This window comes from Sarcophilus harrisii, chromosome X, assembly GCF_902635505.1.
Source record: "Sarcophilus harrisii chromosome X, mSarHar1.11, whole genome shotgun sequence".
In the NCBI taxonomy this organism is placed as follows: domain Eukaryota; kingdom Metazoa; phylum Chordata; class Mammalia; order Dasyuromorphia; family Dasyuridae; genus Sarcophilus; species Sarcophilus harrisii.
In genome coordinates, this window is record NC_045432.1 from 52,838,272 (window position 1) to 52,854,609 (window position 16,338).

At 45.3% G+C, this 16,338-nt stretch overlaps 1 protein-coding gene across 4 annotated transcripts in view; it reads left to right on the forward strand.

Moving 5' to 3' along the window:
* Positions 1–16,338, forward strand: part of GABRE (gamma-aminobutyric acid type A receptor subunit epsilon) — a 62,715-nt gene that overhangs the window by 43,761 nt on the left and 2,616 nt on the right. For all 4 annotated transcript variants that reach the window (XM_023506986.2, XM_031945248.1, XM_031945247.1 and 1 more), the window contains 5 exons: positions 4,016–4,236; positions 4,800–4,882; positions 6,820–6,957; positions 10,781–10,933; positions 15,114–15,319. In XM_023506986.2, the coding sequence (XP_023362754.1) occupies positions 4,016–4,236; positions 4,800–4,882; positions 6,820–6,957; positions 10,781–10,933; positions 15,114–15,319 (801 nt within the window). The remainder of the gene's footprint in view (positions 1–4,015; positions 4,237–4,799; positions 4,883–6,819; positions 6,958–10,780; positions 10,934–15,113; positions 15,320–16,338) is intronic.

Sequence of the window (16,338 nt, forward strand, 5' to 3'; positions counted from 1 at the left end):
ATTATTATTATTTAAAATATACAGAGAAGATAATCTGCCAAACTTATTTTATGAAAAATTATGGTCCTGATATCCAGATCAGGAGGAGACAAAACACAAGAAAAGCCAAACACCAGACTCACTGATGACAAAATTCAGAGAATAATTCACTATGACCAAATGGTATTTGTACCAATGATGCAAGAATGGTTCAATAGAAGGAAACAATTAACATAATTATCGATATACACAACACAAAATAACAAAAAAAATCTAATCATGTTAATAGATGCAGGGGAAAGCCATTGACAAAATCTAATACCAATGTATGTGAAAAGCACTAAAAAGCATAAGCATTGGAAAACATCTTTTCAACCTGACCAAATTTAAATATTTACCAATATTTAAAACCAAGAGCTAGCTAGGAAGTGGAAGTTACATTCCATCATTGGTCTTTGGAAGTCCTGATAGGTCACATAGGTCAGGGTTCTGAGGTCTTCCAAAATTGTTTTCCCCTCACATTATTGTTCTGCTCTTGCTTAAGTGGTTGAGATCATATGCAGAACCCAGGGGACATGTTATAGAAGGATGGCACACTGCTACAAACGAGGGTAATTCCAAGAAGCCCTTGTATTGAGTCTCTTCTTCCCTTTTCTCTTTCACTTCTTCCATCTGCCTACCTCTAACACATGTCACGGTCTTTCAGTTTTCTTTTCCTGGTAATTACTCATCTTGTTACATTGGAGGACTTTCTGTTAATCGGGTTGCTGAAGGGAGACCCCTTACTGTAAATTACCTTTTTTGACCATCTTGCCAGGATTCCCACCACCATCTATTAACCATCTACTATTTATCAAGCATCATTTTAGGTTCTAAAGATATAGAAATGAAATGAATAGAACCAAAGATTTAGAACAAAGGGTCTTTGAGGCCATTCCTCTAATTTTTCAGTGGAAAAAACTAAGGCTACAGAGGTCAAATGGACTGTTACACAATCATTCTCTAGATGTGTGAGCTTTGTTTTGGGGTAGGATTTGAACTCTGGTTTCTGGACTCCAAGTACAGTGTTCTATTCCAAGCTGCTCAGGATCTTCACATTCTACTAAAGGAACCTGCGTTCAGTTGCATCAAAATGAGAATCAGAAATATGAAGACACTTGTGCAAGGTCACACAGGTAGAGATCGGATTTGGATCCAGGTCTCTCGACTCCAAATGTAGCAGTATTTCCACTGCTCCAAGCATGGCCAACATCAGTATTTTTCTTAGAAAAAATTTATTGACACTCATGAGTATAATTTCTTCTACTATTATATCCTTTCTTGAACTGGTGATTTATTCTTATAGATTTTGAGTCCTCCCTGATGTCCTGCTGGGAATATGATGATATTTTGTTTTGTTTTGTATTCCTTTTCTGTTTTTCTTTTTTCTTATTGTGTTTTTTTAATAAAATAAACACAAATTAAAAAAAAAAAGAAGTTAAAAATAGTTCTAATGTGAGAATAATGCAGATCACTGAAATCTTTTGTAAACCATTGATGTCTCTGAGAGAGTGCCCTCTTCCCAAAGGTGAGATTGGCGGGTTTGTCTGAGACTCAGTCTATCCTTTCCTAGATTTTTGTCACATGCTAGCTTCTTTCTCCTTCCTTGTTTATGCAATAAACAAGTGAAAAAAACCCAGAGATTTCATGACATCAGGTGCAGATTTTTCTTATAAAATTCAGCATTCGTTTATGTTCAAATATTGGAATAGTATGAGGTTCCTTACTATGATGAAGAATAGATTTGAGACCACAACCTAATATCTTGTACAATGGAGAAATATGAAGTGAAAAACATTCCCATTAAATAATAGGGATGTCCACCCTTGTCACTGTTGTTTATGAGATTTTAAAAATCTTATATTTAATAAATGAGACAGGGGAGAGGGAAAGGGGAGGATACTGGGGGAGAGGGAAGGAAGAAGAGAGAGAATATTATATATTGAATATTATTCTCTACTTTATGATTTGTATGTTGAGTATGTCAGAAATGCTGGAGATGAAATTGGTCACCAGACTCAATTAGCATTTCATACATATGCAAGACAAGATGCATTCTGTACAGCAGGGAGACAGTAAATGCAGCCTAGAGTCCACTCACTAACAGGGAAACGCCACTTCATCCCACAGGCCTTCCATGTCTCCTCACCTTGCTCTGCTCTTTCCCATGACCCCTCTGTCCTCCAGTCTTGCTAATGACTACTTGAAAAGCGGCCTACCCATACCCCACTTTACCCCTAGGCCAGCCACCTCTGGTATCTAAAGTTCACACATATAAAGGAGATAAAGACAGAGACTAAGAGAGAAAGTGAGTTTCTCTCTGTCTATGCTGCTCTGAGTCTTTGCTCCATCTGCTACTTCTCACTCTTCCATATACCCACAGACGAATGAAAAAGAAATAAGATCACTGAATTTCAAGCTGAAAAGGACCTTAGAGAAAGTTTTGCAGGGGAAGAAAGTGAGGCTTAGAAATTTAATCACTGACCCAGGGATCATAGAGGTAATAAGGACTAGAGGAAGGATTGGCAGTCAATGCTCTTTTTAGCTTCTAGCGTCTTCATTGATGCAGTGAGGTAGAAGGGTAAAGCCTTAAGAAAAGGGAAGCTGAGCCAATGGTGTGACTAAGAAAGCTCACACAGACTTGGGCTCCATGAGAGGAGCCCAGAAGCTAGTGATCGGCACGGGGCTCCAGCATTTGGGAAGAGGGCTATGTCCTCATCTCTTCCCTCTGGACTGTTTCAACTGGGGATCTCTTTTGGCTCCAATTATCATTTCTATACCCATTTTTCCAACATCTATCCAGCTCCGACTTCCCTCCTGACTTCCACTCCCACATTGCCAAGTGCCTACTGGACATCTCAACCTCCAAGCGTGTCATATGGAGCATGTCTGAAACAGAACTTGTTATGAGGATCAATGAAAAGAACTGGAAACGTTCAGTTGAAACGCAAAGGCTTGGGGAGGGGAGGGGAGCCGCCTTCAGGTATATGCAGGGCAATCACGTGGGTGAGGGTTTAGCCGAAAAGAGGGTTTGAGCGTGGCCTTAGAGGGCAGAACGAAAAGCAGCAGGTGAATGCTGCCCAGAGGCAGATTTAGGCTGGATGTAAGGGGAGGGGGATGTACTTCGCTCTGAGAGCCGCTCCAAAACGGAGCTAGCGGAGCTCCTTTCACTGGACATCATCAAGGAAAGGCTGGGTGATCGCTTCTCCAAGAGGTTGGAAAGGAGATTTCTGATGAGTTATGAACTGCTTCAAAGTGAGGTCCTCCAAGGTTGAAGTTTCAGCCAGGAGATGGCATGCTGCATATCATTTCCTGGCTAGGCCTTGCGCTCCCTGACTAGGCCCTTGATGCCAAGGGTAGACTGACTCTGGAGCTTCCTGCTATACTCCATCTTAGCCTGAGGGATAGAACCCAGACTTTCTGGAAATACGTAGTACTGGCATCAGGAAAGCCCGTATTCAAATCCCACCTCAGACATCGACTATGCCGATCAAGTCACTTCACTTCTCTGTGACTCAGTTTCCTTACCTGTAAAATGAGGGATTGAACTTGTTGACTTCTGCTACCTCTTCCATCTCTAAATCCATGCTACTATGATCTGCCGTCTACCACTCTGTGTAGTCTGAAGCCAACTCTTTCATCTTCGAAGAAGAAACTGAGGCACAGAGAGATGAAGTGCCTTGTCTCAAGTCACAAAAGTAAGCAAATGACATACTAGGATTAGAGCATTGTAGGCAAAGTTTCTAAGGTCACCCCACTCCCCCTGAGTAAACATATTCAGAGAGAACAGAATGACCTTCCTTAGAGTCCCACAGGTGACTCTAAGTACCGGACTCAGGAATCAAGCCTCCTGGGCTCCTGTCCAGGACTCTTTCTACTGTACCACACTGCCTCTTGGGTGCCTAAGCTCCTGGCTGGCTGTCCTGGTCTGCTCTCTCTGCCCTGCCCAGTCTGTCAGGCAGGGGAATTTAATGAACCTTTCTTTCCTCTGTGCTAGGAATACACCATTGACATCTTCTTTGCCCAGAGCTGGTATGACCGCCGCCTCCGCTTCAACAGCACCTTAAAAGGCCTAACTCTAAACAGCAACATGGTAAGCCGCATCTGGATCCCCGACACCTTTTTCCGGAACTCTAAGAGGGCCGACTCGCACTGGATCACCACCCCCAATCAACTGCTGCGCATTTGGAACGACGGGAAGGTTCTCTACACCCTTAGGTATGGGAAGTACCGGTGGATTCAGGGACGGGTTCTCACCAACAGAAAACAGTTCAGAGTTCTTGGTTTGCCCGCCTGCCCTGGCGGGCCCCTTTATGTCAATGTGCAGGGAGACTTGGTCTCGGCATTCTTTTCTACAGGGAGTGGGGCCAAGGAGCTGGCTGGCCTATGCCCAGAAGGAGGACTCTGGCTCCGGTGATGGTCAAGGAAGGCCCCAGAAGTATGGAGTCAGAAGGAATCTGAGAAACTATCTAGTTCAATCTTCTCACATTATAGAGGGGGGAATGGACACCTAGACAAAGGAAATCACTTGCCTAGGCTCATCCAGGTGACCTTCCACAGGCTGTAAGCAGCTGAATCTGTAAGCAGATCTGGATCCTGTTCCTCTCTGCCTCCTAAACCAGTACTCTTTCTAACCCAGTCAGGGCTCTAAGCCATCGTGGGAATGATAAGGGGCACTGGGTGATTTCTGGGGTCCCTTCCAGTTAAAATCCCATGAGTCAGGCTAGCTGGAAGGATGAATTCTCTCTCTTTCTCTCCCTCTCTTCTTCCCTTCTTTCCAGGCTGACCATAGAGGCTGAATGTCTCCTCCAGCTCCAGAACTTCCCAATGGACACTCATTCTTGCCCTCTCATCTTCTCTAGCTGTAAGTACCTGCTGTGGAGATTTCCAGATCCTTTTTGTCATCCTCCCCTTCCCTCCTACTGATTCCTGGTCCCTGGACGTGAGAGCTTTCCCATAAGTTAGAATTCCTGTTGAGTCATTCTGTCAGCACTGGCCTCCTTCCCCTATGCAAAGCACAGTGTTCAGACCCTTTTCCCCAACCCCTTTGGCATTTTATCACATAAACTGAAGCAGTCCTCAGTGGGAATCCAGCAATCTCCCCCAAGTGATCGTGTCTGCCTGGGCTACTGGGGGTTAGCACCTCCAGAAATCAAGGGACCAAAGTGGTGGTGGACGGGCGTCCTCCCAGAGCTCACTTGGCCGCAGAATCAGTGATGACAATGACGGGGCATTTTCATGCCTTCAGGGATTTTCTAATGAGGTCTGTTTCACATCCGGAAATCGATTTCTCTGTGTATTTGATACGCATCACTTTAGGGTGATGGCAGGCCGATCGAACTCAAACTTCAGAGACGGTAGAGAGAACTGCACAACTAGAGACAGGCAACAAATATTGCTTGGGTACCTACTTTGTTGTTAGGCCCCGTGCTCACCACTGGGGGGGGCCTCAGATGAGAAAGATATGCTACGTGCCCTTGGGGAATGGACATTTAGCTGAGCAGACAAAATTAGTGCAGAGGAAAAATCGAATAAACAAAAGGAGAGACAGAGAGATAGTCAGAGAGAGACAGAGAAAGAGAGGGAAGGAGGTAGAGAGAGAATATAAGACAGACCTTATAGGGTATCTAGTCCAACTCTCCCATTTTACAGAGGAGGAAACAAATGTCCAGCAAAGTTCATTCTTGCCCAAAGGTCCCACGGACAGTGACGGTGTCAAGATTCAAATCTGGGTCCTTGGTCTCCACATTAGCCACTCTCACATAGGACAAGAGGCATCAAGGAGCAATGTACGCTTAGTGCCAAGGGAATGGTACAGCTAGCGATTATGGGAGGAACTAAGGGAGGTTTATCCTGAAGCTGTGGTAGCGACCCCTTCCCCACACACTTATACTGTCCCGCATTGCCCAGAAGAAAAGCAGAGTGAGAATGAGAGTGACAGAGAGAGCTCTTTAGTCCAGGGAGGATCCAGCAAAGGGATGAGAGAGTGACAGAGGGAAGCCCAGGGCCACCTACTGAATTTGAAGGCGAACCTAAATTTTACTCAGTTCTTCTACTTCATTCTTAGTTAAATGATCTTAAAAATGCAACTTTCACAACATAGTATTTTCGCTTTTTGTTGCTGCTGTTTGGAACTTGTTTCTTTCTTTCTCAATTTTCCCCCTTTTGATCTGATTTTTCTTGCGCAGCATGATAAACGTGGAAACATGTTTAGGAGAATCGCACAAGTTTAACCTGTATCAGATTGCTTGCTGTTTAGGGGAGGTGGGAAGAAGGAAGAAAATTTTCGAACACGAGGTTTTGCAAGGGGGAATGTTGAAAACTATCTTTGCATACACTTTGAAAATAAAAAGCAAAAAGCTATTATTATAAAAAAAAAAGAATGTCAAAACCAAACCCAAACCCAACTTCCATGTTGGAGAGAGGGGAAGTCCTCCAATTTTAAGCCCCAAATGTTGCAGAATCATGAAAAGGGCCATAATGTGGAGGTAGAGGACCTGAAGTCCAATTCCAACAACCTCAAGGTTAGAGGACAAATAAGTGGCAGTCCCTTAACCATGTGGGCCTTGGTTTCTTCCTCTGTAAAATGAGGCCTGGATTCCTTGAATGTACTGTAAAATGCTCTAGAAGCGGAAGCCAGCACCATAACTTATTCCCATGAAAATGGAAGAAAGTTTCTGGGATGTGTAGAAAATGAAGGGTCACTAGACTAGAGGGGGCCAGACAACCAAGCAGACTTCATTCAAGAAGGCCCTCAGGGCTGTGGCCCTCAGCCTCTCTTTGGGTTCTCCCGTCTTCCAGATGGTTATCCAGCTGAAGAGATTGTTTACCGTTGGAGACGCTACTCCATTGAAGTGTCTGACCAACGCTCCTGGAGGCTCTACCAGTTTGACTTTACTGGACTGCGAAACACATCTGAAGTCCTTCGGACTGGTGCTGGTAAGGCCATCTTGTAGATCCAAGTACAGTTGACAGTGGGGAGAAACAACAGCTTGCTGACTAAAAGAGGGCTAAGAGGCCAAAGCTGGGGAGCTGGAGGGGAACCACCTACCATCCCCCCCCCAGGGTGAACTGAAAGGCCTCAGAAAAAAAGGCCAAGAAAAAGACCCAAGTACTTTGGTGAAATGAGGGTGGGGGAGGAGGAAGGCAGCATGGGACCTTGAAATAGGAGACCAAGGACAGGGAAGACCGTCTACTGTCAGTATCTCTACACAGATGACTGACTCCCAAGTCTGCGTTAGATATCCAGCCCCAATTCCCCTCCTGACCTTCCATCCTACATCGCCAACTAATTGCCTGCTGGACATCTCTACCCAGAATAGGCACACCCTATAGGCATCTTAAACTTAGCATTGAAAGTCAAACTCATTATCTTCTCCTGAAAACTCTTATATCTTTGAAAATTCCCTATTTCTATTAAGGATTCTACCATCTTTCCAATCACTCGGGTACTCAACCTTTGAGTCATGCCTGATGCTTTCCTCTCTCCCAATCCCCATATACAATCAGTTGCCATGTCTCATTAATCCTCCCTTCACATCAGTTTGTATATCTGTCTCTTTTTCTATATTCACAAGGCTCTAGTTTAGTCAGATATCACCCCTCAACTTCATCATTGAAATAGTCTCCTAATTGGTCTCCCTATCTCCCACCTTTCCTCTCGTCAATCCGTCCTGCATACAGCTGCCAAATTGGTCTTCCAAAAATACAGATCTAACTGTGATATGCCCCTTCTCAAGAGTCATTAATGACTCCCTATTGCCTCTAGCAGAAAATCAAAGCCTCTCATATCTTGAGATTTAATGTCCTCCTCTATAATTTGACTCTTAACTCAGGCTTTCCACTTTTATTTCAAATTACTCCCATTTATTTACTTTCCATTCTAGGCTAACTAGCCAACTACCTCATTCCCCGTATGCAATATTTTATTTCTTGCCTCTGTGTGTTTGCACAAGTGGTTCTCCAAGCCTCGAACGCACTCTTTCAGTTCCACCTGGTAGAATTCCTAGCTTCCTTTTAGATCACGACTCAGATGCTTATGTCTTACACGAGAAATTCCTCCTGATCATTATTAGCACTCTCTTCCTCTTGGAATTACTTTCTTATGGATGAATTCAATTATGAGCAAGAGGTGCCCCTCTGGTAAAAAAGAAACTCCCTGAGGGCAGGCATTATTTTCTTTATATTTTTGTACCCCCAGGACCGGCATAATGCTTTGTAAGAAGTAGACAGATGACAAATATTTGTGGAATGGAATCGAATGCAAAGTGACTTGAGCATAAATAAAAAACACACATTCCTACCCATCAACAAGTTTTCATTCTACTGAGGATGGAAATAATACCAGCTTCCTCTTTATCTCACTGTTAGTGCATATGAAATATTATCTCTTCTGAACCTCTTAGCAGCCCAGGAAAGAAAGAAGAGGAGCCATTATATAGATTAGAGAACTGAGAGTTAGAAAAGTTTGCCCAGGCGGCTGAGTTTGAATAAGGAGGCCAGCTCCTGACTCAGTCTAGTAGTAAAGAAAAAGGTTGGCTCTGAATCATTTGAAAATCAAGTCAAATAGTGAGATTGCTAATACATTTAGATGCCCCACATGGCCCTTTTCAGCTGGAACCTAACCTCTGAACTCTATTACTTATTTCACCAAAGTCAAAGGTTTCAGCAAGACCCAGGTTGAGAATATTTTTCTCCGACCTTTAAGTCTCACGCCTCCCAACCGACTCCAGGACAGATCGATTGACAGGTACAATTGTGTGAATGTGCATTCCAGTCAAAGAAGTGGCCCAGTCAGCTCTCTGGGAAGGCTTCTATCTTAGGAAACGCTGAGCACTGAATTTTTTTTAGAGATAGGATGAGCTGGGACCACTAGCAAAGGATCTGTGAAGTGGGTTGTGGCCAGTGTCACTAACACCAGCCTACTAAACTCCCCCAACTCTCTGATGAATCCTCCATTGACCTCAAATGGGTAGAATTTAATTCTCTATAACCCAAAAGTAAACCCATTTCGCTTTTCTTCAACACAATGGAGGAAAGGAGAGTTTGGAGTTCCTAGGTCTGTACTCCAGTTTGGTGAATAGCTTATTATGGGACTTGAAGCCAAGACCATCAATAGACCCTGGAATCTCTATGGATTGATCCACAATTCCTAATTCCACATCTGATTCTATTAGGAGTTTATTAGGAGAAAAATGTTTTCAGGGGCACATGGATAGTTTAAGAAAATCCAGTGCAAAGTACAAAGGTGACAGTATATGGTGATGGGAGTTGGAATGTCACATATGAGGAACAGTAAAAAGGCCACCATGACAAGACTATGGAGCATGTGGAAAGAACGAGATTATAATAATTCTGGAAAGATAGGATGGGACAAAGTTGTTAAGAACTTTAAATGGCAAACAGAGGAGATTGTACTTGATACTAGAAGGGATAGTAAGCCACCGCATGTTATTGAGTAGGGAAGTGACACGATCAGACCTACATATTAGAAAGCTTAAGGATGGATTTAAGTGGGATCAAGAAAGACTTGAGGCAGAGAGACAAAATAGGAGGCTCTAATGAGAATGTGAATTAGGATGAGTGAGTGTGAGGAGTCAAGATTGACATTAAGGTTGTGAACCTGGGCGATTGGAAGGATGGTGGGCCCCAGATAAGGAGAATGACTTGCCCAAGATTATAGAGTGGCAGAACAGGGATTTGAAGCCATTCTAACTTCAAATCCAATGTTCCTTACACTGTAGCACTCTGAGGGAAAACTTTAACCAAAGAAGGCAAAGATGTGAGGATATCTACCATCAGCAGAAACCAAGTCTATGCTCACTGTTCGCTAAGGTCTTAAGGCTGGTTTCTTATTCCAAACGGCAGCTAATGAACTATGGTTCCCAAGCTTTCTATCAGAATCCTGGTCCGGCAGGAAAGTTTAATATGTTACATATCAATTTCCAAGAAGCCATACCGGTGAAGCTTCCTGCTCTCTGCACTATTTATGACTTATTCCTAGCTACTTGGCTTTTTTTTTGTTCAACCAGGAAGCAGAGTAGATATACAGAGTTGCCTTCCTTCCCTAGACCCCAAAGAGGGATTTCCATGTCTCAGCTTTTCTGAGCAAAGAAGAAGAATTAGCAGCAGAAGCAGAAAAATCAGAAGCAAAAGAAGAAAGAAGGAAGAAGAAAGAAGTTGTCAAAATTATCAGTTTATTCCAGAGGACAAAGCAACTAGAACCAAATAGTGAACAATGTGATAGCTGGGATAGCTTGAGGACAATCAATAGAACAAGAATGAGAGCCTAGTCCTACTAGAGAAAGATCCAAGCCTTCTAGCACAGAAGTCTGAAATGCAAAGGAGGGCTGAGATTTGAAGGAGACAATGTGGGGATTGGGGGGAGGTTATGGAAAGAATTAAGGACTAGCAGTTAGGAGACCTAGATGTGTGACCCAGATAAAACATCTGGCAGGGTGACATTGGTTAATCCGCCTCCCCTTTTGGAACCCCAGAAAAGAAGAAAATGATGGTGGTAATGATGGTGGATGATGATGATGGTAGTGGTGGTGGTGGTGATGATGGCACTGGTGGTGGTCTTGATTTCCTTTTCCCTTTTACCATACTACGAGTCTAACTACTATGCTAGAAGATTTGTATTCATCTAACAACTTGCCACTGAGAGGAAAGGAACTTAGAAGATGGCTCTTTCCCAAAAGATGGACAGGGACTAGAATTGAGACCAATATTTTAGCACTTTAACAAAGCTTGTGTCTTCCAGGAGATTACATGGTCATGACGGTTTCTTTTGACCTAAGCCGGCGGATGGGCTACTTTGCCATTCAGACCTACATCCCTTGCATTTTGACTGTGGTGCTCTCCTGGGTTTCCTTTTGGATCAAGAGAGACTCCACTCCGGCTAGGACCTCTTTGGGTAAGTTGAATTCCCTTGAGCATCCAGTGCAACATAACCATGACCCTGGTCTAGCTTCTTCATGTTCAATGAACAAGGAAAAGGGTAAGTTCTGGGATGTTGCTGGGGAGTAAGAAAAGTGGTTCAGGAGTTTGGATGACTGGGTTCTACACCCAACTCTGCCATTGCTCTTACCCTTACTTACTGTCAACTTCAGTTTCCCCATTTGTAAAATGAAATAGCTGGATTTGATGCTTTCTAAGGGCCTTTCCAGCGAAAACATTCAAGAATTCCATTATCCAATCATGAGAATCCCACTTGAATTATCGTAGTTAGAATACAGCCTTCCATGAAGGTATTTTCCGGGGCTGAAGATCCCAGAAAGCGATAGGGGAGGGAGTGGAGGGAGGAAGAAAGAGCATCCATCATATTTTTTGATATTAGAAAATTGTTTGCTGTGGCAAATTCTGGGGATTTTTGGTACCTCTACATTTCCATTATTCGTTCTATGATAATTCTCCACTTACATAATTTAAAATTATTTGAATTATTAAGTTAGTTCAGATGGTCACAACATGGTGTTGCTGAAGTCAAAAATAGTGATGAATCCTCACGTGGGCCAGTTAGCTATAAGCTCACCCTCACCTTAGACAGTTTATCTTAGCATATGCAAGAATTATATAAAGATCCTTCATTTAAACCATTTCTTTTATTTCTGGGTATTTTTGTCCCATGGAGGATGAAGGATTTATTGGGTGAGTGAAATAAAATAGTTACAAGAGAGAAAGAGAACTGAGTGTGGATTGGGTACCGAGCAAGAGGTAAATACGAGAGAATGAGTGCTAGGGATGATGAAAGTACAAGGCACCAATCCCCGGAGCTAATTCCCTGGAATAGACCTCTGTTAATTAAAATGTTTGATTATGGCCCCTCAGAGTGATTATGTTCTTAAAATGAGTCAGTCTTTCAATTGTGGGTCCATGGGGAGAGAGGTCCGTGGCCTTTTGCCTGCATAACCTGCTAGAGAAGATGTGCAGCCATGGGTCCTAGTGCTGATCCCTGAAGAGTGGTACAAAGGTTTGAGAAGCAGTGACGAGAGCCCTTCTAGGTGGTGAACATCTGAATGGCCCAAATCTGAGCCCCTGGTAATTTCTGCAGAACAAGAAACAAAGGGGAGAAGCTCATGGGCCAGAGCCCTCAAGTGAGAAAGAGTCATGGCCAGTGGTAAAGCGCTTAGAGGATGGGACTATCAAAATGGAAAAAGTGCTATCTTCAGATAGCATCAATGAACAAGCAGTTATTAAGCACCTACTGTGTACTAGGCACTGCTAGGCTCTGGGATTACAAATACAAAGAATAAACCAATCCCAGTTCTCAGAGATCTTACATTCTACTTCACATTTCTTCAAGCCCATGCAAATGGCACAGATGTTTAGAACTCAGTCTCATTGTGTCTCTCTCTGTCTTTGTCTCCCCTAACACACACTCACTCACACACTCACACACACTCTCTCTCTCTCTCTCTCTCTCTCACACACACACACACACACACACACTCCTAGACTTGTAACTAAGTGACAGGATGCTCATTCCTCCTCCCCACCCAAACTCTTTTTTCTGGGATGAATCACTAGACCTGGCAGATTCAGGAATGGTTTGGAAGAATGCATGTGATCTGTGACATCTGTATGGTCCAGGATCTGCGGCCATCACCTGGATCCTTTCTCCCACCCCAACGCCAGGCCTTTCCTCTTGATCGATGCAGCGATATCAGCTGTATACCCTTTTGCTGCTGCTATTGTCCCCTGCCTCCAGTGGCAATGGAAATTGCCTGCAATCATCACACTTGGCTAATTGGTTGCTCCCCATTTTCTCCAGAAGCCTACTGTCTCCTCCCTCCCCCCATTGCCATGGTGATCACCTGCAAGCCTGGGGCTGGTGGATAAGGGTGACGGGATAATTCTCCTACAGGTGCCATTTGAAAGCAGGAATTTGGACAGAGGCCCAAGGGAGCAGGAGTGGAGGGGCACCAGGTAGGAGGGCAGAGATCGGAAACAAGGCACAATAGGATCTTCTCCGAAAGGGTCCCTCGAAAATCCACAGCCCCATATGACATTTGAAGATGGGAAGGCTCCGAGCCCATTTACTCTTCGGGGGCATCGACATTTCCACCCATCCCTTGCTCCCAGCAAGGACCGAGGCCTCCAAACTCCTGTCGAAGCCACACGGCTCTTCCCTCTCTGGTCAATGAGCTGGGAAGTTCTAAGGATTGAAAGAGGGCCATCCACATGAGCTGGGACTGGGGTCAGGGCAGGTTGGAGAGCTGGAAGATGAGACCTAAGGCCAGAAAGGTGAAACCGTATTCATGGGCTCAAGGCACGGAGGTGGAAGAAATGGGGAAGCCAGGAGGGGAATGGACAGGGCAGCGGGTCAGAAGGAGAGAGGCCAGGGGTCGGGGAGGGAGTACCCAATTCTCCCCACTCCAGCAGCTTCTGAGCCCCTCACTGAGGACCCCAGACAGGGTCACTCCATCTCTGAAAAATGGCAGGAGGAAAAGACTCGGGAGACTTCTGAGATGTGCAGGAGAAAGAATACTGCCCGTGGAATCTGGGGTCCCAGCTGGAATCCTGGGCTACTCTGTCCATGAGAGCTTAGGCAAATCATTTCCTATTAGCACACCTTGTTTAGCTCATCTGGAACTATTATATTCATGGAATAGAATAATTAATATCCCATACCTGTAATAATAATTAATATAATCATCAACATGATATGTAATCTAGAATTATTAAACTAATGTAATGAATATACCATATCTATAATGATTAATATAATCTGTAATTATTATAATAACATTATAATAGTGGTGATTTCTGCAGCCCCATAAGGCTCACAAAACACTTTCCTATGCTATCATGTCGGATCGTTGTTCGGTGCTATTATTATCCCCATTTAAAGATGAATACAGTGACACTCAGAGAGGTTGTGCATCTTGCCTGAAGGCACACAGCAGAGCTGCAGCTAGCAGCATTCATCCAGTGCCAAGAGCAACATTCTCTTTTCCGCTGGCTCTCCCTCACTATCCTGTGCCCTTTCTGACAGCTTCCTTCTTCCACACAGTCATGCGGTAGCTGCCCTTCATGTCTAGCTGGCCCGGGCCATTTTAGGTCTAGTTTCCAGCCTCTCCACTAGTTGCCCCCGTGCTGGCACTCACTCCTGCGTCTCGCGGTGCTCATTTTAGTCTGACCAAGTCAAGAATGGCGGAACTGTAAGTCAGAAGTCACCAGGTCCATCCCCATTCACTTTACAGACGAGGAAAGAAGGGGCCGGAGGGATGAAGTGTCTTGCCCACAGTCCTACAAAGGGAGCATCGGGAGGGAGGTTCCAAGCTGGTCTCCTCTGGCCCAAGGTTGAAGCACAACCCACTGCCCTGGGTCTCCAAATAAGTGGGTTCTATTTGACTCCAGAGAGCAGAGCAGAAGAGGGGCTTTCTGAGGAGGCGGAGTCCAGCTGGAACCAGGAAAGGCCCATATAGCGAGGCTGGGGAATGGGGAGGAGGGAACGGGGGAATGGTTCTCGCCCGCAAGTGGGAGCGGTCAGCACTATACAGCTTCCGAGGTATGAGTGTCTAGGATGCTGCAACCTCCGAAGACTGATCCCCTTTGGAAGGTTAGGTAGAAAGGGGATGGGCTTTTGGAGGCTGCAGTATCTGGGACAGTCTATGATACCATTTGTCACTTCTGATCTGGTGAGCCCCTGGAGACAAGGTGTCCCAGGTGCCCGTCTATAAAACCAACTGGCTAAACCGGATGTTCTCTAAGGTCTTCTGAGTCAATAAACTCATTTTAAGGAGGAGGAAACTGAGGTTCAGAGTCCTTGGGGCCAGACTGGGGAGGTCAGTAGCAGAGCCAGGATTCAAAGCCGTGCCTTCGGACTCTCTCCCCCACACCACTCTCCCCCTCTCCCTTTGGACACAAAGTCATCCCTGAGCTCTGGTGACACGAGAGTGCTAAGTGGGCTATGTAGTCACCTTCTTTATGGACTTCCCCACCCCCAGCTTGGCACTGGATGGGGTTGGGGCAGGCCAGACCAGGCTTCTTCCCCACCTAAGAGCTCGCTTTCCATTTGCTCCCAGTGCCCCACTTGGGGGCACGCCCTGTCCCATGAACTGCCGCTGACATTATTCCCCCTGGCCTTTCAGGGATCACCACTGTGCTCACCATGACCACCCTGAGCACTATTTCTCGCAAGCACCTCCCTCGCGTCTCCTACATCACCGCCATGGACCTCTTTGTCTCTGTGTGCTTCATCTTCGTCTTTGCCGCCCTGATAGAGTACGCCACCCTCAACTATTTGGTGGGGAACAGGAGGCTGCTGGCGGGTGGCAACACCCGAAGATCCAGACCCGTAAGTTGGGTGCTGGGATGGAAGCGTGTGTGTGGACGGGGCATTGTCGGTGGGGTCACAAAAGGATGGGGGGAGGTCGGGTGAAAGGGTTGGGTGTTCCCCTCCCATCTCAAGGGTCTGGCCCAGTCTAATGGAGTTCCCCCAATATCCCCACCCACCCCAAGGCTATCCCCCCGGATGATGGCCCCGGCCTGAAAGCAGGGTAAGGACGAGTGTGGCGGCAGAGTACCTGAATTTGTTGCCTCTAGAATTAAAGCGGTAGGTTGGAGAGGGGAGAAGTAGAGCGCTGTCCCAACAAAGAAGGAGTTCTGTGCTTTGTGAGGTAAAGCCCTCACTGGAGGCCTGGAAGCAGATTGGAGAAGGCTGTGTTGAACGTTATGTTCTGATGCCAATTCCCTTTTGAATTGAGCAATTGGACTACCAATGTCCCTCTCAATTCTGCCATTCTGGAAGAAGGAGGAGGTGCTTTATCAAGTTTCTGGCTTCCAGGGGTTTTTCTCTCCTTCTCAAATGTTGATCTCATCACCCCCAAGAACCTTGACTTACTTTTACACCTTACAGGAAAGCCCTTTCCTGTATCTTTTTCGAAAGCTGAGCAAACCAAATAGCGAGTGTTAAATGATCCACCTAAAGTTTGGTGAAAATAAGCTTTTCTAGCTCCCAGGGAAATCCACTTCCAACAAATCCCATCCCATCGAGTAGCCCCATGGAACACAAACTGTTCCGAGCCCTAGGTAACGATGTCTTAATTCCAAGCAATTCCAAATGCGTCCCGTCAGAGCAGAACTGACTCCTTAGAGTTCCTGTTAATGGGAGCTGTCCGGTACTAGGCCCTGGAGAGAATGTGAATTCTAGGTGTGTCTGTTACCCTGGCATAAGAACAGAATAAAAGAACTGGTCTTTTGCTACTGACTCAGAGATCTAGCCAATGGCAGCCCCTGAGAATGCAGCGGGAGAAGGGGTGCCTCATTTAACCCTTTTCTCACCCCTTCTTTTCTTAGAGGTCTCCTTCCCATCCA